The 26,815-nt window shown below is 35.2% G+C and overlaps 1 protein-coding gene across 3 annotated transcripts in view; it reads right to left on the bottom strand.

Annotated features, from left to right (window-relative positions):
- Window positions 1-26,815, bottom strand: part of EML5 (EMAP like 5) — a 101,781-nt gene that overhangs the window by 44,328 nt on the left and 30,638 nt on the right. For all 3 annotated transcript variants that reach the window (XR_014317616.1, XM_082761622.1, XM_082761623.1), the window contains exons 6-14: window positions 23,307-23,442; window positions 19,101-19,302; window positions 17,846-17,983; window positions 17,202-17,458; window positions 12,887-13,099; window positions 10,925-11,092; window positions 10,159-10,265; window positions 9,652-9,770; window positions 1,465-1,651 (exon numbers count right to left, since the gene is read on the bottom strand). Coding sequence is in view for 2 of the 3 variants with exons in the window: in XM_082761622.1 (XP_082617748.1) it covers window positions 1,465-1,651; window positions 9,652-9,770; window positions 10,159-10,265; window positions 10,925-11,092; window positions 12,887-13,099; window positions 17,202-17,458; window positions 17,846-17,983; window positions 19,101-19,302; window positions 23,307-23,442 (1,527 nt within the window). In the remaining variant the exon portion in view is untranslated. The remainder of the gene's footprint in view (window positions 1-1,464; window positions 1,652-9,651; window positions 9,771-10,158; window positions 10,266-10,924; window positions 11,093-12,886; window positions 13,100-17,201; window positions 17,459-17,845; window positions 17,984-19,100; window positions 19,303-23,306; window positions 23,443-26,815) is intronic.

Raw genomic sequence — 26,815 nt, 5'->3', positions numbered from 1 at the left:
CATTTTTCATTTCTCTTTCATGTCAGTTATTTGACATAGTTGTCTGAAAGCATAATATTGACAAATACCTCAAAAAGTATTTGAAATAATTCAGAGTGATAAAATTTTCCTGGTATTACTTGAGTCTGGCTTACAAAATATTACTCCTTCAGCATCACAACTACTATTCTCACATCTAGCTCTCTAAAGTCCTCCAAAGAACCTGGACATATTAATCGCTATTAACCAACCTTACAATAGACTCCTCTTCTGGGGAAGGAGAAAAAAAAAACACAGCAAAAACAAACAAAATCCCTTAATAGATTGCATTGTGGCATATTTATTCCATCAATTACTACTCTTTCAATCATTCCCTGTCTAAAAATAATGGGTTATTTTTATGGCTAGTATGTAAACTACTTTATGTTTGAGAAATCAAGGTGACTTCTATTACTTTCTGAGGTCACTACAAGTAATAAAGTACCCTACGAGTCAGGTTCTATTGCACTGATACCTGTGGGGTAACCCTCACTTTGTTCATAAGGTCCATTTTCAGGAAAATCTGAACCAATCCTGCATGGGTAATTTGATTACTGTATAACCTAATTTCTGTAGGTAATTTAGTATATAATACGTCTATATAAAATACTGATATAAGGTAGTATATAATGTAGCTTATCACTTAGTTGCTAACAAGGTATTTTAAAATAAAGTAATTCCAGGCATATTTTTATTTACTCTTTAATACTCAAAAGTGAGACAGAATTAATTTCCACATTTTGGTATTTAATCTCTAAGCTGACCTGCAAATTCATGTTCCTCTCAAGCTTTTTTTTTTTTTCTTTTACACAAATTAAGGGCATCATAAGCAAAACTTCATTAACTTCTGTTAAACTTCTGTTATTGAAGTTTGACAATATAATAATGATAGCAGCAATAGAGCCTGAAATGTTTGGTGAACAAAACTTTATGGGAAGAGATCTTTTTTAGAAAACAAGTGAAAAGATTCACCTAAAATTACTATCTAGAGAAAGCTAAAATGAACTGTGTTGTAGGTACAAAGAATGGCTTGATTAGAAGTGATAACCAAAACCATAATGCATGAAATTGAGAGGCCAGAATATAGCAACTGCTTCTCATAGTTAATTTCACAACAAAGATATAAAAGAAAACATTAATTGGACATTTCCTTCACTTGTTATCATGCAGAAGCAACATAAAATAATGTTGGAAAAAAAAAAATAATATATATATTCATTAAAAAAAAAAAAAGGTTAAAAAAATGAATAATCTATTGTCAGAATTAGTACAAAGAACTGGGGGGGAGGGGGGGAAATACACCTATGGTGCAGTTTTTAACGTTAATTAATTGTCAAGAGAAATGTTGTCTGCCACCTGGATAAATGTAGGCTGGACCTCCTTTCTCCAAAATAGGCTTTCAGTGGTAACAACTTCAGTCTTATTGCTGATAAACACGCTTCCTACCTGGCCTGTTGCGACATAGTCCTTTAAGGGATGAATAGCAAGGCAAAGAATGTCATCATCATGACCTAGATAAAAGCGCTGTGTGTTTTGCTGTCGATTGTACACCACTCCCACCGCTGCAACATGGTATACAATTTCACCAGTCTGAGTGTAAAATAAATTGCTTCGACAGTCGTAACCTCTGTAACTAAAGAAAAAATGTTTGTGCATCAAGGTCATAACCATACATATTGAAACTTTATGACATAAAATTATGCAAAATACATTTCATAAATGTGAAAGTTCAGATTACTTACCAATTAATATTTTGGTGTGTTAAGATTAACTTTTTTCCCACCAAAGGAACATCAATTTATCAATTTCATCTACTATGCACACATCAGTACCACTAGTATTAGTTTGAAAGTGGCTGCTATTTAACAGCCACAGCAAAAGAGAAAGTTATCATAGCTAATAATTTCTCCAAACCACATGCAACAAAATTAAATGAAATAGCCAAAACTAGTTCTCTGGACACTTTCTCTCTCTTAATGCTCAGAAATCAAACAGCAGAACTTTCTGCAAGAATGTGGACAAGGTAGACACCATAAAATGTAAAGTTTATTGAAATACTGAAACTTTCTAGCTATAAATAATTTTTTTTTATTTATTTATTTATTTAAAGGAAAACCTGTCTCCTTTTAGTACTGACACCACAAGTGGCATGACTGGGACCAGCTCCCAGTGGACATATACTGTGGTCGACATATTTCTTCCTAGGTGTGATTCAATATTCCATAACAACAAAAAAAAAAGCATTTTCAAAATGGTTATAGACCTACTTTCAAAAACAATGTATGAGGCTCAGAAACCTAAAAAACATTAATCAAACAAGCAAGTTTTAAAGTAATTTTTTTAATAATGCTATCCTTGTGGTGAATGGAAGAAACATTTACAAACACCAACTTAAAGCAATTCCTTTCTTTCTTCTGATATAAACAACAGCTGATCAATTCCTGTTTTTACACTCTTAATTCCTTGGTTAATCTGTTTCTGTTCCTGCTCCAGTTCCTATAGATCCCACTAAATCAACTTTCCAATTATTTTAGAAAGATACATTTCTGCTTACATTTCTATACCTGTAGTTAAATTTATAGGAAGGATATGATGCTTGAATGTGATTGAATTGGCAATGAATTATTTTGATTTAGAGATCATTAAACTCTAGCCAAGTATTTTTTCAGCCAACTTCTAACTGAAATAGTTAAGTTCTAAAATGATGAGGAAATCATTCACAGCAAAGGAAACAACTCAGTGTTCACCATCAGTAGCTACAAAATAACAGAAATCTTTAGTATTTATGTTATACTTTACATGCTGTTATTTTCTTTGTGTAATTAAAAGCAAATATCAACAGAACAAATTACACTATTTTTAAGCAGAAAAAAACACAGGATGTTTTTCTAATAGTGAGTCTTTAAAGCGTCACATAAGACAAAGATGCATCCATACACATACCAATATGGTATACACAACATGAATGGGATAGTATTTAATACAACTACTAGATGCAAGACACTTAAAAAGTTTAAATGACAGAAATTACACAGCCAGGGTAGAATAGCCTTTCATAAATTTATATTTATATAAATATATACACTTTTTCTTGCTTGTATGGTGTAAGAATATGCATTGGTCAAGTAATAAATCTTTAAGCTGGTTGACCAATTTAGAGCTTAATGCACACTATTCTGAGAACTCCAGTCATGGATCCATTTTCATCATGCCAAATCAGTACCTTACTGGATAATGGTTTAAACACAGATGTACTAACTTATCTAACCAGGACCATGGTGAATTAGCAAATAAGAAACAGACCAACATAAAGGATAACACTTCACAGAAAATTTCTCACAGTACTTACTACTCTAGTCTCAAAGAGTGAAAGAGCTGGTGATTATTTGAAAATGTGTTTGCTTATTTGCAGCCTATTTGCACAAACTAAGTGGTAGGAAAATACAAAAGCAGTCATTCCCAAAGGAATTTACACACTCAACAGCAGGCCACAGACCTTCTGAAATATCAGCTGAGGAATTTTCACTGAAAGATTTCTATGATTTCTATGCTTCTTGCAGTGTTCCCAGAGATGTTGATAAGTGGTAGTCACAGATTAGCTATGGAAGAGCATACCATTTTATGTTCATTATGTGGAAACACACTGTTGTTTCAATAGTCTGGAGAATTCTCATCTAAACTGTCATTGGCTTTTTTTTTTTTTTTTTACCTAAACAGTTAAATACAGAGTGCGATTCCCAAGCTTCAAATCCCCTTCTATCCTTTGTCTTATCCATGTATTTTGGGTTTAGGACAGTACATCCCCCTCCCAGTTAGAAGAGTTTCAACAAAAGGTACAAGTAACAGGATTCCAAGTCAGCTATCTTAAGGCAGAGATCTGCCTGAGCCGAACAAAACCATTAAAATATTGAGAGTAAATGGTTGGGATTGAAAGGGTCCTCTTGAGATCACTAACTTGTGTCCAACTCCCCTGCTCAAGCAGGTTAGCTAGAACCTTGTCTTGTTGGGCTTTCAGTACCTCCACTCTACAGCCTATCTCAGAAACCTGTTCCAGTGCTTGACAGCCCTCATAGTAAAAACAAATTTTCTGGTGTTCAGAAAGTTTCTGGTGTTCAGAAAATTTGGTGCAAATCTCCTTCTTAATTTGCAACTATTGTGTCTTGTCCTGTCAACAAACAGTACTAGGCAACAAAAATGGTGAAGGATCTAGAAGGCAAGACACATGAGGAGTGGCTGAGGTCCCTTGGTTTGTTCAGCCCTGAGCAGAGCAGGCTGAGGGGAGGCCTCATGGCGGCCTACAGCTCCCTCATGAGGGGAGCGGAGGGGCAGGCGCTGAGCTCTGCTCTCTGGGGACAGCGACAGGACCCGAGGGAACAGCATGGAGCTGGGACAGGGGAGGGTCAGGCTGGGGGTTAGAGGAAGGTTCTGCACCAAGAGGGTGGTTGGACACTGGAACATGCTCCCCAGGGAAGTCGGCACTGCACCAAGCCTGTCAAGAGTTCAAGAAGCATTTGGAAAATACTCTCAGACGTATGGTTTGATTTTTGGGTTCTGATAACCGTTGTGGGTCCTTCCAGCTAAGGACAGTCTGTAATTCTGTGATTCTATTGAGAAGATTCTGGCCTCCTCATCTTTGTTCTCTCTCTTCAGGTATTTATACACACTGATAAGATCCCCCCACAACCTTCTCTTCTCCAGCCTGAACAGTCACAGCTCTATCAGCCTTTCTTGATAACAGAGATGCTCAAGTTTCTTCACCATCCTAGCGGCCCTGCTTGTTCCAGTATGTCCATGTCTCTCCTGTACTGGGAGCCCAGAACGCGACACAGTGCTCCACCAGTCCTGAGTAGAAGGGAAGCATCACCTCCCTTGAGTTGCTGGCAAAGCACTTCCTAATTCAGCACAGGATATTGCAGGCCTTTTTTGCCACAAGGGTGCATTGCTAAATCATGGTCAGGTTGCTGTCTACCAGGACCTCAAGGTCCTTCTCTACAGAGCTACTTTCCAGCCATGGTCCCCAGCCCCCCAGGATGTACTGCAGCATGGGGTTATTCCTCCTTAGATGCTGAACTTTGCATTTCCCCATTTTCAAGTTCATGAGATTCCTCTCTGCCCTGTTCTCTGCCTGTCCAGGTCCATCTGAATGGCAGTAAAGCCATCTGGTGTGCCAGCCACACCTCACAGTTTTGTATCATCTGTGATACTGTGAACTCTCAAGCTGGGTTTCATTAAACTACAAACACAGTGAGCTTCTGAAAACAGCAAAAATGTGGTAGTACAGAAATAAAAGCTTGTAAACAAGTCTTCTTCCTACCCACTGTTTAGATTAGTACTCACAGGCAAATTTCTAACTTCAGGGTTTCTCCCATATCAGCAGCCTTTCAGTGTCTCCTGAGTTACTGCCCCTTCAAGGTCTCTAGAAAAATTTGTTTCCATCAGCTCTGAGGCTGTTTTTTGTCTGCTCCTTGTTCTTGTCAATGTGACCTATTTAGACTTACAATATAGACTTACTATATAGACTTACAAGTTTTCAGCCAGGCTTCAGTCTCCCTCCACCCATACCCTTCACTAAAAAATTCCCCCAACAGCAATGTGTGGTTATTTAGAAGTGGAATGATTTCTGCCTGACCCAAAGCACAACAGTCAGTCGAGACAAGCAGGCACATTTCTCTGATGTCCACACCATATACAATTACCTACCTAACTATGAAGAAATTAAACAAAAATAACCTATCACACTATGCAACAAAACCAGCTTAAGGACACGGCAATATTCAGTGAGGGGCAGGGATTATGGTGGTGGGCACAGTGCCAAAGAAGACATCTGGACCTATTCTTGCTCAGACATCATATTCCTGTGCTTCACTGTGCACTCAGCTTTGTTAAAAATCTTCTTTGCAAGCACAGAATAATAAAACCTGTGATGAAAATACAACCTATATAAGACTATTTTAAAAAGCAGCTATGAAAGAAAGAAATACAATTTTTCCTCAGCTCTTGTTAAAACAATTGCCTATATACCCTTAAGTTAAACATAGTGAAACTAAAAACATGAATGTTATATATCACAGGAGTACCCAAAACATCCAAAATATATCTAGGATGCATAAAAACAGTTTTTTATATTTTTAACTTACTCTAATCAGAAGTTTGGGTTTTAGTTCACTTCTTCCATTTACTTTTTTAAAAAACATTCAATCATTTACAATTAAAATAAAGCATTATTTTGCCAAAACATTGAGAAGCACTAAGAAATTTTGTAACCCAGTTAAACACATCTGATTCTTCTTACATGCCAGTTTACTGTATCCCTGACTACATATGCACTTTTCACTGGAAGGATAAATTGGTGGCCTCAGGCAGTCCAAGCCGATGTGAAAAAGATCACGCCCTCAGAATATGCTACACAGTTCCAAAATACTTACATCTACGTATTAGAACTCAGATTATTAACTAAACTCAGAGAAAGCACAGAGAGAAACAATTTCTTCACATGCAGAAAGCAAACCACAGAAGTCATTTACAAGACATGTCAGTTAGTGACTAGAAACTAAACAGTAATGAAAGAAAACTCTGGATCATGTTTGTTGGATAATGTATAACAAGGCACAATAAACACAGTATTGCATTCTGTGGTAGTTGATGTTTTCAGGTAGTCTTCAGTAACATCTAATCAAGTCATCCAGGATTGATTCAAGTTATCGTGATATAGCTATCTTTTCTGAAAGTTACTATCAATAATATTCAGGGGAAAAAAGAAAAAAAAAAGGGAAAAAAAAACACCTTTTGCCATTATCAAAGTCACAAATAGCCAGGACTTAATTCAGATTGAGATTTAACCTAACTATGCTTACATGTCTTAGATATATTAACAGATACATATTTTGACCAACAGTGTTCAGTCAATGGAGCCTGAACAGCTACTCAGGTGACCAGAAGTCAACAGTCAGTTTCACTGCCTAAGCTCCACTAACTACTGAATTGATCTCCACTGACTGTAACTAAAGTTGAGATACACAGATAAGAACATCTACTTTTAGCAAGTAATTGTAAATTCCTTTAGTCTGAAGCTGGATCCCACCCACAATTTCAAGTTCCACATCTATAGCCAAATCAGGGACTACTTCATAAGTAGTGTGATACCTGGGAAAGAAGTAAATTCTCTGATGCTGTAAATGTTTCAAAATTTGTACATTATTCTTTGAAATATTTATGGGAAAAATTTAGAATACAATACAACACTCCCCTGAAAACCTCCAAAAGAGCTGAATGTCAAAATAGACATGCCTGAGACAATTCTTCAGCACAAAGGTAGCGGGAAAAGAAGGGGAAAAGGAGGGTGGGAAACATTGCCTTATGTCAGTAATCATTTTCTCAGAAGGAATCACTTACAGTCTTCTCCCTTCAGATGCTATTTGTAGCTATTTGCTTTGGCAGGAATCCATGCAAGGTGTCACAAGACTCATTTCTGAACATGAGAAATCTCATGCCATCTTCAAACCGTAACCAAATTTCACCTTATAATCAGGGCAGTTTAATGAATATACTGAAACAAACTAAATCTTGCTTAAAGCCTTTGAACCATTTTATTTATTTTAAATCTTGTTCTTGTTAGATCGGCAACATAGCTTTAAGATAACACAGGACACAAGTATTATACCTGCATCCTTACTCCTAATACCAAAAAGAAAGCATTATGAATGTTGGGTCCGTGAAAAGGTTCTTCTGAATATCTCAAAAGATGTATCCTTTCTATGTTTCTGAACCGCCACTGTCACACATGGTGGAAGGAAAATAGAGGATTACTTAAGAGGCCAAACTAGTTAGCATACCATTTTAATAACCTGATGATGATTGCATCAGATCTCTTAGAGAAGGATGCAATTAAAGACTAACAGTTAATAGAAGTTGCCTTTTCATCTGTATTAGTCAGTGGCCAGGTAAGAATTATTGTTTTTATCCCTTTCCAAAATAGGAAGTAACAAGAGGTTTAAAAGATTTCTTATAGGATATTAAAATATTTTAAAAGTTCTTTCAAGGCAGTTGACAAGTTCAAAACACAAAAACACCTCAAAAACAAAGAAAAGAAAAAGAGCTTCCTAGTTCCTTAGTTTGAAAAAGCACCACTTTTTACACTCTCAAGGAAAATCTAAGACATTTCCATTGCATCTAAAGAAAGGTGAAGCAAAGCAGACTTCCTGAATCAGAGAATATGCCTATTACTCACTTGGATGTGGGTCACTTTAAAGTTAACAGCCTGGACATTGAGAAAAATCTGTTGTTCAGCATGGATTCTTCATTAGTTTCCTTGATGCACATTGGGTAACCAGACAGAACTCAACTGGACATTCTACTTCTGGTCATTCCTGGATATTCTGGTCAAGCTTCACTTCTGTTGTGAAGGAAATAACAATAATCCCAAAGATCCAGGGCCCTTGCTCGTACTACATCTTCCTCAGGATCATTTGGTTTGATTTCTTAGATCAACTTTTAAAGACTATATACAGCTACCCACCTTAATGCATTTCCTACACGATATAAAAATCTTCAACTAAGAATGCTGGGCCACCAAAAAATGGAAATTAAAAACAAAACAAAAAAATAACTTTGTACTAAGTTTCTTATTTGTCATTATTTCCCAAACTGTTCCTTAAACTTCACGTCTGCTACAGACAGAATCACTGAGTTGAATGATTAACTATTCTTAGCCAATTATTCATTGAGCATTCCATGTGGAGACCTTTTAATATTAAGAGTCATTATAGACAGTAAAGATAGACAGCATCAGAACTTATTGTTCACTTAGTTACCTCTAAGAAGTAACTTCCATTCCTGCAACAAGGTATCTTTTGAAAAGAAAACACAGTATTACCCAACTTCCAATGCCTTAATTTAACAAAGGCTTTGGTTTTGCTTTGTATAAAGTGAATTTATGTTTCTGTGCATTATTCTAATGTAGTAACATCTATCAGTTTGCTTTAAAACACCACATCTTTGTTCTGATGAAAAAATCTTCAGTTATGAAAAGTTATGGAAAACTACCAATCCTAAAGATGAAATCATAGGATTTCAAGGATGCATCAGAAAGTTATTTTGTTACTCAATTATTAACACCAAAAAGAGAATGAAACTGCATTCAAACACACTTACAGGATCTAGTAAGAAATTAAATTTAATTCCTAAACTAACAGAGGTATTTTTAAATTCTTTCAGATTAAGTATAGAAATGTGAGTTTTGAAATATGTATTTAATAAAATACTGAAAAAACACGTATTATAAAACCCAGGAGTCTTCAACTAAACAAAATTCCTATAGTAGCTGCCATACCAAAACAGAACTATTACTTTTCAAGGACTGAAAAATATGGGTGATAGTCAAATATTTTATTTAGTCACCTCTATTCAAATAACAAAACATCAGCTAAATTTTCAGTGTAAATTCACTTCAGAATTCACATTCAGAACAATTCTAGCTTAGCTTTAAATGCTACCATTAATTTAATGCAAATTTACTTTTAGAGAAATAAATAAAAACACTAAATTGCAAAACTTTCAGTATGTTTTTAAACCACAAATACCAATCTCAAAAACAGTAGTCTGCTTGTATATTTTAAAGAAACCTATTTTTCATACCCATGAACAAAATGTAATCTTATACTGTTCCCTGGAGCTCTCTCTCGTCGCTTAGAAGCTGCACTTTTTCTTTTTTCTTTGCATTGCTCTTTAAGTTGAGGTAGATCTTCTTTGTAAACCTTTAAGAAAAAGTACACTTGTAAATTAAGAGATTTATAAGAAAAGTGTGTTTCTGAGAATTCACCCACAATCATCACCCACAAAAATGTTATACAGGCACTTTTGAAAAAAAGTCTCTAGTAACTGCAGTTGGTGATTTTACATTGCAACTTGGTTTTAAGCTACAACCAAAATTCTTAAACAACATGCTAGGAATAAGTGAAATCACTTTCTGTGTGTGTTTGACTTAATATTTTGAATGCATCAGATAGTAATAGTTCTCATGATCTTGCTCAATTTCTGCAGAGTTCTCACAGCCCTAATTTCTCTGATTTCAGTAGGTCCTGATAAAAGACCTACTTAAACCCTAAGAAGCATTCCAACTCCCATCAAAACTAAAATCGTTACCTGTCGACGATAGGTGATCTGTGTCTCTTGTTCGATTTCAGAGTCCAGCTCTGGAACATCAGACTGATCTGAATCTGATTCATCACTATTAGAATCAACCAGACTCTCTGTCACCAAGAAAACAGAAAATGAAGCAACCTAAATTACAAAACAGGAAATGTTTGAAGTAGCTGCTTAATGTTTCTGATTTGATAATCAATAAAAGTATTAAAAATATGAATATAGTTGATTAATGTTGATGATATAACTCAACATGACTCCAGTGCTCCGGACAATTGCAAATGTATTTTACTTCATACACTGTGAATAATGTACAAGATACAAACACCAATTTACAGACCAGAGATCTTAATAACAGCTGTATCAGTCAGTGGTAGAAACATGTTTTTTTTTTCCCAAATATTAAATGCCTATAGACTGTATTTTTAAAACAAACCAACAAACCCTAACAATTACAATTTTTAAATTATCATCTAAATACTTCCAAATTTTGATCAGATGACAGAACTTTTAAATTTTCCCATTGCACAAGGAACACAATAGTGGTGTGTGTGTGGGTTTTTTTTTTAAACAATGTTTAAAGACTTTAATAAGACTGATCATACATGTAAGGGTATGTGCAAGTATGAGGTCATGCAATCAAGTACTTCAGGCAGCTGCAAAGTTTAAAGAATAACAATTTCATTCAATGGCAATTTTGAATAGCTGTTTCTATAATGGCATTAAACAATTTTATGTAACATCCCCTACATTATAAATTACTTACCCTGGGGTGCTATATGAAGAGAATCCTTCAACTTCCGATCAGGGACAAATTTCCACTGAAAGACAGAATGATCAGCTCCCCCAATGGAAACAACCCACTGGTGATCGTGCGACCATCTGACATTTGTCACATGAGCAGAATGACCAAGATATTTTTTAAACTTTGCTCCTAGAACAAGAACAAAAATCCCTTCCAATACACATGGAATAAATGTTTCAGAAGCACAACAGAAAAAAAAAAAAAAAGAAACACATAAGGCACAACTATAAAAAGCAAGAGATTAGTTATGACACTAATTACTAGTAATTAAGCTAATAATAACAATGCTGATTAACAGCAGTAAAATTTTGTCTTTTTTTTTTTCTTTTTGAAAACTTGGATTCCATAATATGTGTTTAACTTGTTAGAGAGAGAGAGAAAATACAATAGCCCTGTATGAGGTATACTAAGGAAGATTTTTTCATTTTATGCAATTTATTAGTGTTATTCATTTACCCCACTAACCAAGATTTTGCCAGTTACCATTTCTACACTGAAAAGATGTCGTTATTTAAATCTTTAAATTTAAATGTTAATATTATATCATTTATATATAGCTTAGTGAAAATACCCCAATCTGTGCTCACAGTACTGGTTCCTGCTTCTATTATTGTGGCATTTGAGTGCTAAGCACTTCTAGCAATTTGTATCATCACACCTTTAGTGGCTTTAGTAATAGTAGTATAACTAGTATAACTGTATCACATTAACTTTTTCACTGGCTCCTGCATAATTACAACACAATGATTAGATCAGTTAGTAAAAAGAACGTGCTAACAGCACTGTTCAGATTTATAACTCTAGTACAAAATAGGGGATAAAAAGGGAACAAATTCAATTTCCTTATTATTGACAGGTTTTGTTTGTTTGTTTGTTTTTAAGAACATGCTTTTGTATTATCTCAGGTACTGCCTTAGCAGTCTCAGGTTTAAAAATAAGATTGGAAAGATTTAAATTATTGTTATCACCTTTTACACATAGAGTTGAGAAAATTATGGAGGAATATCAGTTGCTTAAAAAAAATCTTTAATAGCACATATTGCTTAAAGACATATCCTAAGACCCAGCAAGATCATCACATGGCTGTAGTCAGCATTAAACATGCAATGCTGCAACTATAATACTCATTTCCTCTTTCAAAAGATAGATATTTGAACTAGTCCCCAGGCAAACTTTTTTTTTTGGTTAAGAAAACACTTATTAAAAACTAAGGCTTGAAGACAGAGATCTACCTCTGGGATCAATGCTTTGTTTTAGTTCAATTCTAATAGTGTCTAGAATGGAGTTCTTCAAACAGCTCTAAAAAAAACGAAGTCCTTCTCATCAAACATATGTCATAAAAGATACACTTTTCTCTCTTTTCACTTAGTCATGAGTAGTATAAATTAAAAATGATAGACCTTGCTTTAGGCTTTAGTTATAAAAATTTCACTTGAGATCTGTCATTACCTTTCTTAAAATTTTGAAGGAAAATGTGATTTAAACTTCAAATAACACACTGGAACAGTCTGATAACAGACTAAATAGTCTGATCTTCATAGATCCCTTCCAACTGAACTGTTCTGTTTTATTCTAAAACTACTTGAAGACCAAGGCAAAAATACTTAAAAATATAGATCTTATAAAAAAGGTGGATATTCTATCACCTCAAAAATTCTATCAAAAAAAGAACCATTTTGCAAAATAAAAGATGCAAAAAACTTTTGATTATTCTATGCAAAATAAAATAAAACACTGTTATAGTTACTATTGCAGTTGCCAATACACCATCCTGTCACTGTTTGTCACCTTTGAGCTCAAACTAAACTACTAAGAATAAATTGGCCATTTATACAATTTCTTATAATATAAATCCAGTTTTCTAAAACTTTTTCTTGAGTAACCAAAATTCATAAATACACATTTAGGAACTAAAAGTATTACCTTTTCTTAGACATGGGTATCGAAAGAGCTTTACTATTCCATAATCGTCAGCTGTAACCATAACTTGCCCAATAAAATTTGCATCCACAGAATTTATATCATTTATATCTGAATATTTGGGCCAAATTCCATTAACTTCAACACCAGAAACACAGGTCCATGATGCCCACTGAACACCTTTCAATTCCTCCTTACTTGTTACTTCCTTTCCACCTAAGAGCAAAATAAAAATGGTGAGTTACTTACAGTTTTAAAGAATGTAAAATTCTGAAAAAAATATTTGAAATAAAATCCAACAGAGTTAAAACCTGGCATTCTAATACTGTCCTGATCTAACCCTATTATGACCAACATTAGTTGTAAAAGCTGCTTGTCAAAGCTACTTAGCAGAAAATCATGGTCGTGGTACTTAGTTTTTATTATTTCTTGGTATCTGCTTGATACTGTGTGACTTTCAAATGTTTACTAAAAATAATACATGTAGCCATTCTAAGATAAAGTATAGAAAAGTAGTGTCCTTGAACTATTCTACAAGCCTAGATTATTTGGAGCAAACACTGAAGAACTCATTTAGATTTGGCCCCAGTAAGTTACTGGCAACAACTTGTCCATGCAAACCTCGTGATGTTCAACAAGGCCAAGTGCAAGGTGCTGCACCCAGGTCAGAACAATCCCAAGAACAAATAAAAGCTGGGTAGAGAATGGAGCGAGAGCAGCCCAGAGGAGAAAGACCTGGAGTGTTGGTTGATGAGAAGCTCAACATGAGCCAGCAATGTGCGCTTGCAGCCCAGAAACCAACTGTATCCTGTGCTGCATCAAAAGCAGCATGGTCAGCAGGGTGACGGAGGTGATTCTCCCCTTCTACTGTGCTCTTGTGACCCCACCTGGAGTGCTGCGTCCAGCTCTGGGGCCCCCAGCACAAGAAGAACATGGACCTATTGGAGCAAGTCAAGGAAGGTCATGAGGATGATCGTGGGGGCTGGAGTACCTCTCCTGTGACAATAGGAGGAGGGAGTTGGGGTTGTTCTGCCTGGAGAAGAGAAAGCTCCAGGGAGACCTCGCTGTGGCCTTCCAGTACTTCAATGGGGCCTACAAGAAACATGGGGAGGGACTACACTCCAGTGTAGTGATAGGACAAGGCATTTCTTCTATAAGGAAGAAATTCTTCACTATGAGCATGGTGAGGCACTGGAACTGGTTGTTCAGAGAAGCTGTGGATGCCTCATCCCTGGAGGTGTTCAAGGCCAGGCTGGATGGGGCTTTGAGCAACCTGGTCTGGTGGGAGGTGTCCCTGCCCATGGCAGAGAGGTTGGAATTATATTATCTTTAAGGCCCCTTCTAACCCAAACTATTCTACAATAATAACAATTTTATGTGTATATCCTTGTTATTTTACATTATCTGTCTGTAAGATTGTTTCAATCCCACAGAGTTTCATGCAGGAGCATTAGTACTGAGTCAGACCAAAGGCTCATTGTAGTGGGTTTACATGGCAAGGTTGTGGTAGCAGGGGGCCATAGGGGTGGTTTCTGTGAGAAGGATCTAGAAGCTGCCCCATGTTTGGTAAGGGCCCCACTGCTGACCAGAGCCGAGCCAATAAGCGATGTTGTTTTGCACCTCTGTGAGAGCATATTTAAGACAGGGAAAAAAACGCTGCGCCACACAGCAGCTGGGAGAGTGAGAGGAGTGAGGAACAGCCTTGCAGGCTCCAAGGTCAGTGAAGAAGGAGGGGGAGAGGTGCTCCAGGCGCCAGAGCAGAAGTCCCCTGCTTCATGTGGTGAAGTAGGCTGTCCCCCTGCAGTCCATGGAGGAGACAACAGTGGAGCAGGTGGACCTGCACCGACGGAGGCTGCCGCCTGTGGAAGACCCCTGCCGGAGCAGATTCCGGGCCGGACCTGTAGCCCGTGGAGAGGAGCCCACGCAGGAGCAGGTGACCTGGCAGGAGCTGCTGCCCGTAGGGGAGCCAGGTTGGAGCAGTTTTCTCCTGAGGGATGGACCGTGTGGTATGGACCCATATCTGGAGCAGTTCTGGAAGAGCTGGTGCCTGTGGGAAGCCCACGCTGGATCAGTTCATCAAGGACTGTATCCCGTGGGTGGGACCCCACAGCACAGGGGACGAGAGTGACCAAGAAGGAGCAGCAGAGAAGTGCTGTAGACTGACCATAACCCCCATTCCCCCGTTCCCCAGCGCTGCTCAGGGGGAGGAGGTGGAAGAGGGTGGATGGGGTGGAAGGTGCTTTTGGTTTCTTTCCTTTGTTTCTCACTGCTCTAGCTTGTTAGTAATAAGCAATAAATCTTACTATCTCCCTATGCCACGTCTGTTTTGCCCATTACAATTACTGTGTGATCTTCTTGTCCTTATCTCAACCTTTGAGCCCTTTTCATCATATTTTCTCCCAGTTCCTTTTTGAGGAGGGGGAGTGAGAGAGCGGCTGTGGTGGAGCTCGGCTGCCCACTCAAGCAGAACCACTACACTCATTTAATAATGCTATCTTAAAAGAGAAGAGGAGGAGAAAGAGAGGAAAAAAATAGGAAAATTTCAGCTGCTACATGCTCCTCCAGAAACTGGACATCTCCAGCACACCTTCTTTGAACATTCTTCAGCTCTAATGAAATAACTGCACTCTTTGACAAGGTTTACCTTGTAAGCTCTTCCCATTACTAATCCATGTAAATGATGACTATTAATACTGGTTATACCCATGATTAGGTCCTATAGATCTCGTATTAGGCAACTCTAAATTCCTTACTCATTTACAATGGAATTTCTTGTGTTACAGGATTCTGATCATTATTTAAAAATATTTAGGAAATTCTTCTAAACCCCCCCCCAAGCCAAAATATTTTATCTATTTACATAAACAGGCTTTCACAAGCACATGTTCTAATTATATCAAGAAATTTCAGGCTGAAAGCTGCCTGTATAACTCCAATTTGTTCCTCCCGTATGTACATATTTGATACAGTCTAATTAAGTTCTCACTTACTATCCTTTCATGTTAGCTTTCTGTCTCATTCAGTATTCAATGCACAAAATATAAGTTGCATATAGAATGAATTAGATGCTTCAACAAAGAATCAGAAAAGACTCCATGGAACTATGAATAATGTACAGTGCAAAGTAAATATTGTATAACAAATGGAGGGGCAATGCAGTAAGTAATGGTAATAAAAATCACAAATTATTAAATACAAAAAGCATGAGTGGGGAAAATATAGAATGGAATTACGGAAGTGTATACACACAGAAAAAAAAAGCACAACACAACAAAAAAAACAACAAATCAAACCTTGTGGCAAACACTGCCCTTGGCTTATTACAACTATTATCTACTTAAATTTGAAGATTTAAGACATGTACTACGTGCATGTCCTCTGCAGAAGAAATTGTCTTAATCAAAACTGTTTCAAGTTCAGACAATGTTGTATTGAAAATACTTACAATAGTGGTGTTGTTACATATTTTGAATCTGAAAACTATTATTTTAATATACTATTTAACATTGCAATTTTCTTTAATAGTCCCCTGCCATGAAACAGAAAAAAAAAAAACATTTGAACTTTCATGATCAGAAGACTACCCAGCTAAATATCACTGAGATTATTTTATTCATTTTGAAGGCTATATGATTGAATTGTACATGTATCACAGCTTTGGTATTTCTTTTGTTTCCGGAGAAGAATTCCTATCATTGCAGTATCGTTACAATAGGTACTCTTATTTTCTTCAGAGTAACTTACTCCTGTTATGTTTCCAAGTTAATTTGCATTTGGTTCCTACCTACTACAAATTTTCCACTGCAGAAGCTGTGGTAAACTACATTCCACAACTCTACCACAGATATAGTCCTGGAAAACCAGATTACTCTTCGGAGACACCATATATTGATTTTTCCATATATTTTAAAAAACATACAGTGCAAGCAAAAGATAATCCATTTAATACGTAAGTTCAATAAGTGCAATGGTATTAACTTAAGCAAAATTTAATTTGAACGTAAGACTTCTTTATTTTTCTAAGAAAGTGAGAGCAAAGATTTACTTTGGAGAAATAAAATGAATTTTAAGTCAGCATCTTTACCATGCAGCATCAATAAAAAAAGAGTAAACGTTTAAGGATAAAAATATTTAAGTAACTTTGGCAGAAAATGCTATCCTTATTCAAATAAAGCAAATCCTTGTACAGATTTACCAAAAAAAATCTTAATAATCCAATGCTTTGAACCAGGATTAAGCTTTTTTTTTTTTTTTTAATCAAACTACTATACATTCTGATATTTGCAACAAATATCATAAAGGCAACTTGAAATCTTACTTGGCATCCTATAAAAAAGTCTCTTCCCATTGCCATCATTGGTCTGTAAGTATTTACTGTCTGAAGACCAATCCATATGAGTGATGAAACTTAAAGATCCAATACATTCTCCAATTTTCTTGTATCGCTGAACAACACCATATATATCCACAGAGCTGTCATTGGAACCAACAGCTAGGAAATTCCCATCTGGTGAATATTTCAGTTCATGAATAGCTTCTTTCCTGTCTTTGATATGAACAACCTCAGTCATATCTCTGTAGTATGAAAGAAAGCATGTCATAAGTATAGAAAAGCCTTAATACTGTCAAGATCCCAGTTGTAAAAAAATAAAATAAAATAAAATAATTAGAACAATTAAGTGAGCTATCATATGTGCAAACACAGCACTAAAAAAACTTCGTAGAACACTGCCATTCTTTCTAAAATACCAGTGTACTCTTGCAAATGTGTTGTTACAGAAAGCCTCTGCCATATTTTTACGTATAAATTTAAGTAATCTGAGCATTCTTAGTAATTTTAAAACAAATTTAAGTTTCCTTGGGTGTGTCTGCTACATGGTAAAAACATATACAATTTATAAAAGCAGTTAGATAACATGCTTGAAAGAGTTAAGATATCTATTCTCAATTTTTGTAACCTACCTGACTCGAAGCACGGTGAAAGAGCCATCCTTCATTCCAAGAGCAAGATGGATTCCATCAGTACTAACTGCTGCACACCGAATGGGTTCCTCCATGTTGCACCGGGCAATCAGAGCATGATCTATTAAACTCCAGATTCTAAAATAATGATTACAAATACAAAGAGTGGTTTGTAACTGTGTGATAGATAGCATGAAGCCTGCAATTTCAGAACACTGGACACGGTAGTGTCCCATTTTATAAATATATACATTAATAAATATCCACAAGGAACACCTAAGACAGATGAATGAGTTTTGCATATAAAAAAGAATAATCTTACATGTAATGGTGAGAGATTCTACATGTATAATTATGAAATGCAGAAACAGGTTAATTTTGTCATTCTGAATATAAAAGTAATGATGTCATATGTTAAGACATACTTGTAGATGATTTTGAAAGTTCAACTATTTTGTTAATTATTTTAGCTAAAAAAGATAAAGAACAGTTAAAGACTTCACAGACTAAACATAGCCTTTCTTATTAGCAAAGCATCACTTGTAAGTCCCTACATATACCTAGGTAATATTATAAAATCAAAGTTGTTATTACAAAGTATGCTACATCTACCATTGACAACATATATCTGGCACCCTAGAGTAGAATTTTAGTATTCCTGATTCAACTATTATTTTGATTAACCATGCTAAATTTAAATACTTAATAAAAATACCACAAAATTTAATTTCTAAGAAAGAAGGAAAAAAGGCATTTTTGACAAAAAAGGTGAACTTGTAAATGAGTAATTAATTTACTGTGTGTTTTTTTTTTTTTCCCAGAAAATGGATTCTATTTAATATGTATGTATAAGCTTAATGCAACCCTCAAGCTAAAAGTTAATTCTCATCATTTTAAGAGTGAAAATTATAAGTCTCTACTGTAGTTTTTCATCCAAGTGTAACTTATGAATGCCTAACATAATTCCTGGGGGAAAAAAAACAAAACAACACAATGGGATGCTTGTGTACAACGAAGAGTACATTACATTAAATTAAACGGAATTTGTTAAACTTCTGTACGTTTCATAATTTTTGTTAACTATAAATTTTGATTTTATTATTATTAGAGAGCTCTAATGTCATGCTCTATAACTTCACTGGTTTAGATGCACTTTAGGTGCCAATGATATTAAAATGCATCACAATTACATTATCTAGAAAATGAATGGTTTGTACCAAACCGCATGCAGATAAAAAAAAAAAAAAAATTCAACCTGACTGATCGATCATCGCTTCCAGTCATTGCTAATGGTTTTGTAGGATGGACAGCCAAAGCCCACAGCTCTCCTTCACAGTGCCCCTGCATTATCAGGAAGGGCTTATTACGCTCATGCACCACAATTTCAAAAATCTCACTGTCTTGTGTCCCAACAAGTATATGGTCTCCTCTCCAGCAAACACTTCTTACAGACAGACCTGTAAAAGTAAGAGATTGTTTCTGAGAGGAATGTCCTGTGATTCTGTGAAAATAGGTAACATAACACAATAAAACATGGAGAAACATAAAATCAAGAAAATGCCATGAAGCACCCATACATCTCTTACTCCCCCATTTATTCCCTGTACCTATTCCACATCATATACCACTGCTGCTGGAACATTAACTTTTCAAAACTAGTATTTAAGAATAGTCAATCATAAGCCTTTTTTAATAAAGTAAACATAACCACTTCTTGTATACCAAGTTCTCTGACAGAGGAAGACAATACTGACCTTTGCATCTCAAAGTCTGAATGTAACGCCATTAAATTTCAAAAATAGGTAACAATAGGTAACAAAAATAGAAATTACAATTTCTGATCAACTCTTGGGTCCATATAACTACCTGAATGAATTTCAATTATGTAAGTGCAAAAGCATCAGTGTATCATATATTAGATATGATAGCCAAAGAGTCTGATACTTTCCAGCTTGTTTCTAAGATGCTACCCCTAAAGCAAATCCTTGTAATATCTTAGTATCTGATTTCCGACACCCCTCACACCAAAATAATAAAAACAGAACTCAATGGAAAAATATATAATAGTGTTGAAAAAGGGTTTATGATGGAATTTAACATGCATTTTTGAATAACTGAATTACTTTCCAGGTTTACAGTGGAGCTGAGTACTCACAAACTGCACTTATTGTGGATAAGGTTGTGAATAATAAAATGAAAGTTAGGATAGCAGTATGTGGAGAACTCAATCTTAGACCCCCCAATATGCACCTTTTAAAGCAGGTTGTAACTATTACAATCTGATAGTGTAAGTCAATTTTGCCAATTCCAGCTCTAGATAAATAGATGGAAGAGAGAATTACATTAGGCATTGCTACCAAAACACTGACTTTTGTGAAGGGCAGGTCAAGAATGACCTTTGATAAATTACTGTGGAGTAAAAGGGAGAGAAAATTATACCTATCAAATGAGAGAAGTGAATACTGTATGAGTTGATGTCTGAAAAAAATATTTTTGACTGTGCAAAGGTAAAAGAAGAACCTTATGTTTTTAAAATTACGTAGAAGAAAAATTGCAAGGCTCAGAAACAGAGTTCAAATGAATGTTTGGTTCAGCAGCCCAGTCTGTTTTAACTGCATTGGTGTTTTAATTCTGACAAAGTAAAGGCTCCTGACTGTGCCTACTTACCATGCTTTGCATCACAGGACAGCCATCAAATACACAGTAAGAGTACTTCCATATGAAACAGAACTGAAAGATGCTCAAGGTTTTGTAGGATGGACAGCCTCAGTACACTCCAACTGATATGTTGTCCATAATGTCCACTGAATCAGACTAGAGATAATGCCCTTCAAACACTCACTGAAATGATATTATGCTAATCAAGGCCTCTGCACCAACTGTTTTGGTTTACAGACTTGTTCATATTGTGCTGCACTGGTGAGTATAGCACCCTACCATTCAGCCCTAAGATCTAAACATTTTATATTGACATTTTATTTCTATATTGCTCTACAGTGTTTAAAAAAAATCAAGAATGAAATAACCAGAATCTTTGATGAAGAATGATTAAGAGATCTGTTTTACTAATCTGGAACTTTTTAGTGGAAGGAGATATTTTGAAATACAATTTGACTATTTGGAGATATATTTAGAGTCAATTAATTACTATGAGCCATTCAGAGAGATATGGAATGTGAGGAACTTGAATTTCATTCACAGATGAAATTACCAACAGATAAGAGTATAGAAGCAGCCGAAAATGCAAGGAAGAAAATGTGTAGGATGACAGATCATAAAGGCAGTCCTCAAAATAATATAAGAAAGAAAAATCATATATGCAAAAGACCAAAGGAAAAGAAAATGGAAATTATGAAAGATATGATTTTAGAACAAGTCATTAGCTGTGCTATGTACATTTCACAAGTCAAGAAAAATGAAAGTGGAGTTCTTATAATTGATGAATCAAAGGAATCAAAAGAGTTCATAGCAAATGACTGTTCCATAGAAAGCAGAAGAAATGATGTGGAGTGGAGAACAAGTTTGAAAGAATGAAATGAAATGTAACTTTCAACTACATGCAATAGATCTGAGAAACAGCAGCTGAGCAAGTTTAAAAGCCAAAATTTCTTATGTATGTGAACAGGTCTGTCTTTCTCTTCCTCCTGCTCCAATAGTATTTTCCCAAATTTTTGGCTTCGTGATAATTTCCTTGGCAAATATCAAGTTACTGATATGTTTTATGGTTCCTCAAATTACAGGAAATTTTATGCATGCAAAGGTTCACAAGTGTACTGCCAGACTTATCACTGAAGATACACTTTTAGAGAATTGAAAACTTTTTAACAAAAGTTTCATGATTTCCTAATAGCAGTCACTGCTATACTAGGTATTTATACCTGTTGTTAAAATAAACAGATACCTGGTTTTGTTATGGACCTAAAGGAGTTACAGTTAAATAAAACACTAAGAGAGAGAAAGTATCTACAAACAGATTGTTTTGAAGGGAAAATATAAATTAAATATAAATTAAAAAAATAAATTAAAAATAACAGAAATGAGAGATGCATCTATATTAGTATCATTTTGAATATGAGACACAAAAGCAGAAAAGTTTCATTTCAAAATGTATTCAATAATGTACAAATTCACTTAGGAGATACTCCAGATCTGTTAAGTTGATTTTAAGAACGTTAAATTAATTGGGTGATAGAGTACTGAAAGACAGAAATGCAGGTGAAGGCAAACATTTTTCCTTTACTTTTGACAAATGCATTCATGTACTAAATATATTATAAACTAGATTACTCTGTCAAATTCAAAGGGGTGAGCCAATTTATAAATGTTACTGAGAAACATTAGACTTTAACAGAAACTTAATACAATAAAAACAACAAATTCCGATTTACTTTTTTGAAATAAGTCTGTCAGACTAGACAGAAACTGTAATGATTATCCAAAATTGTCAGTTAAGCACTGATTTAAAAAAAATATTGCACAGAAAAAAATAAATGTATCTTTCTAAAGTAAGAGAAGAATAAATGAACACATTTGTCTTTTGATTTGAGACTGAAGAGATTATTTCTCTTAAATTGTCTCAGTCATGACAAAGTCACGGTACCCGAGGGCATTTAAAATGGAATGTACTTCATCTTGCTGGAAGATTTCACAATCTCAGTGGGAATGTCAAATGAGTTACAGAATACACATATTTAACTCTGCTTGTAATCAGTTATTTATTGCCAATGATGTATCTGATTGTCATGAGACATTCTACTGCATCGTCAAATACTCAGCAAGATGTTAGAAAACAGAAAAGTGACTGGGGGAAAAGAAACCAAATGCCTATGTAAGCAGTATTATACATGACAGTAATGCTTCAGAGCAAGCAATTCCCAAGCTAAAAGTTAATTATATTGTTTTTCTGCTTACTAGAGCACTGATATCTAGAACACCACTAACAAAACATGCCTTGGACTGCTAGATATGAAATTTTAGCATGACATAAACTCTAAATTGAAGTTAGAGGTCATTGAAGTTAGCAGAGTTCTAAGTACTACAAAGCTGTAGATTACTTCCAAATAGGTGTTGTTTTTTTTTTTTTTCCTGAAAATATGGATAAATAGACAATTTCTGCATTCTGCTGTTTTTCATTGCAGCATCTTTTCTAAATTTTCTTGCTTCATTACTCTTCCTTGTTAAAATTGCTGTGCTATAGAACGGATATGCATTTTATTGGCTTACATGTATTTACAACTTCTTAGTACATAGCATGCTGTAGAGTAACTTTGAAGGGCTACGTGATCTCCATATTAATAGGCTTCATCAAAACAAAGCATTTCTTATCTTGAAAACTGTACATAAAAGCATCTATGATCCCTCCATTTATTTATTTATTTTTTTTAAATAAAGTCTTTTCTTGTTCAAAACACTGGAAAATTTCCAACCTATGGAACACTGAAAGTGACAACATTCTTCTTACCCTTATATCCCTGGTCTGTTTCCCTGAGATCAATCACAGTAATTGGTTTAAAATTTAAATCCCACAAGCGAACACAGCCATCCCTGCCACCAGTGGCAAACCCCTCTTCACACGCATTCATGCTGAAAATTCCTGCCTGAAGAGAGAAGAAAATTATTTGTAATATATACAGATCAGAGAGACCAATATGGAAAGTGGAACTCTTCTCCTATTGTCCTCCTACCTGTTATGCTATTGAAAATTGCCTAAGAAATGCAACTAATACAAGTTTTAAATAGGAAAGAGACAGAATTGGAAATACAAACCTTAAAAGAATTTTTAATAGCACGGGTTTTCATGAAAGCTGCGAAGGAACTAAAAATAACACAAAGGAATTCAAAAGGTTCTGATTCATGGCAACTGAAGTAACCATTTTTGTCTTTCTATTCAAGACAGTAAGTAAGGAACCTATACAAAACAAAACACACTCTCAGATTACATTAATTCAGCTGAGGGTTGAACAGATGCTAACGTACTATCAGAAACTGAGCTACTTGCCAAAATGAGCGCTCTAACACAAGGGAAAAATACACTAGTTTAACTGTACATCCAGAATTAAACTGAAGGAAAGCAGTTCAAAAGTCTGACAGTTTGCAAATTTATCTTAATTTCTTTTTGTCATAAGCTAGGTAATTAAATACAGTCAATAATAAGAAAAATTAGGTATCTGTACAGAAATCTGATAGTTTAAACATCATATCCTTTTTCTTTAAAAATTGATAACCTATTTTCATAGACTGGACTTCACAAACATTATCATGATTCACCACTACAAACTCCTACAACAACCATGTACTACTTCAAGTTAATTCCTTTTACGGTAAATCTGTGCAAGTTTACCATGCACACAAGTGCTTTACTTTTGAAGATACAGACTACAGTACTGAACTGATCAAGTACTTTTTGTCCACCTAACTCAAAACCCACACAATTTTTGGTTTGCAACAAACAGTACATTAAGAAAATTGTTTCAATACTGCTTTCATTCTGATAATGACGACAGCGATGATCGTAGTGATGTTGCGTATCTCTAGGAAGTTTAGCTTCATTCCTCTTTTCTTTAAGGCAGGATCCAACTCCCTCAAATGTCAGATTTCCAATCTCCGTTAGGAAACAACATTTTTCCTAACACATTCTCCTAAGCTTACTTTGATAAATGTTTTTTTCAGCAAAGAAGGAGTCAGGAACATGTATTCCACATATTATTAAAATAAAGTTACCATATTCCATACATCCACTAATAACAAACATACTGCAACGTATTATCCAAATATCAAATACACATATATTTTTTTGTTCATGTACATAAACAATTCACCACCAGGCAAACTTATTTTTGTAAGTATTTAATGCATTGCATTAAGCAAGATTACTGCTAGGACAACTTTGGCTAATAAACCTATAAAAAGTTTTAAAATAGTTCTGCATTTATTGAAAGTATTTTATATTCAGCTACGACAAATGCGAATAGGAAAGCACTGAAAATTATGGAAGGAAAATCTGTCTCCATAACTACTGTCCAAAAGAAGATAAAACAACTAATAATAGACATAAATTCTCTATAATATAGTTCTGAACTTTCAATTCTGTAAAGGAATAAAAGCAAACTTCCAATAGCTTCCTTGGTTGGGGTTTACATTTTACAGCAGTGAGTACAGCATCCTCAGAAGTGAAAGCAATTTTCAAAGGAGAGACGCTTTTGAAGCCAAGCAAAGTGAAACAAAACTAATTAGAATCCAGTGTTGCGGCTTCTGACAACTTCCAGGTTCCTGTAACTACTCTCTCCTACCAACCTGTGCTTTCTTCACCAATTATAATTAAACAAAATACCAGAATGTGCCATAGTGAAATATGGACTGTGTTTGCTTCTCTAGCATTAGGTAATAACGATATGACTGTTTCAGAAGTTGAGAAAAACTGAAAATATAGATCTTTCTCAGCTTTCGCAAGGAAAGCATATTATTGCTAAAATGTTAAATGACAATCAAAACTGAGAGACCTAGGTGACAGAACTCAGTTTTCTGACATGTAACATCCACCCTCAAGATACTGACTTCTAAGACAAGATGTATTTTCAGTAGTATGTGCCTAAAGAGAAATGTAGTGCAATTTTTAAGTCATAAGCAGATTAGAAGGCTAACTCCCATATCTCTAACATTCTGTAAATCCTCTTTCTTTCTTTAGAAGCCTAAAGATTTTTCAAAATACAACCCAAACTCTATTTGTTTCTCTGTGTCTCTGTTTTACTGCATTAACCTTTTAGCGTCATTGAGCAAATATAAGGGTGGAGGAATTTGGGCTTATTTTGTACCGTATAATCAATTTTGCCCACGTTTTGGCATATATAAATCTTTTAAAGCTCTTTTTGGAATGCAATCTTGATAATAGAATTATTCTTTTTTTCTAATTAACTCCTTCTAAAATCCATGGCTTAATTAGTCCATCTTAAAAAAAGAATCAGACATTTGGCAATGTGGGAAGCTGGCTAAATGTTCTGAAGATAAGATCAAGTGGATCCAGGATTAATCTGTTTTCCATTTCACAGAATATCCTTATCTTGAAAAGGACATACTGGTTGCCAAGGAGATTTGGCAGATGTTGTGCTTGCTCAATCTCTTGAAATGCAATAGGACATCCTCATTTCAGTGTATGTGCCACTGGAATAGTAGAATTTGATGAAAACTAGAAAAAAGGTCCCTTATTGTGGTAACTGTAAATATCTAATGGAGGAAGCTGAGCTTAGCTACTTAGCTATTTAATTGTTAGGCCCATTCTTAGGGGAGAAAAGACAGATTCTTTATTCTGGTAGCTCAGCTAGTCATCATTCTTCCACTATATCTTTCCTTTTAGGAACTGTCAGGATTATTAATGTAAAGCAACTTTGGAGTCTTCAAGTTTCTCTTAATCTTTCAGTCTGTAACTGTCATTAATGTAATTTGGGTCTTGATGGTCACTAGTCTCCCAGCAGTAATGAGGCAAACAATTGCACTGACTTTGTTTGTTCTTAGTAAATACTGTGAGCAAATAGGATTGCTTGTGCATCTGAATCAAAATAGAAGTCGCCCATCTTAAAAAATTACAAAGTTTGCCATAAGGATCATCCTCTTCTGTTACTGATTTTTCATTACACTTCCTAATGAATGGGAAAATTCTGGAAATAAATTAATCAGCAGTCTTCTCAGAATGCAAAATATTTCCAACTGTTCCAGCATAACCTGCTGGTATTACATCTGTGTTCCCTCAAATTGGAAAAGAGAAATTAATAAGAGCAAACAAAAAAATAAATCCCCAGATAGACCAGAAATGATACTTGAGAGATGGAGAAGTACAAGCACTTGTAACAAATTTGATCTCTACTGCATGAATATTTTCCCACTGCTTGTATCCAAGAAATTCGCAACGGTGAGGTACCCTCAGGCTTCCTACTGCTTTTGGACCTGTCTTGCCTCCAACGAACAAAAATCAATTGT

This window comes from Aythya marila (genome assembly GCF_965140915.1).
Source record: "Aythya marila genome assembly, chromosome: 5".
Taxonomy (NCBI): Eukaryota; Metazoa; Chordata; class Aves; order Anseriformes; family Anatidae; genus Aythya; species Aythya marila.
This window is presented reverse-complemented; position numbering and strand designations above follow the sequence as displayed.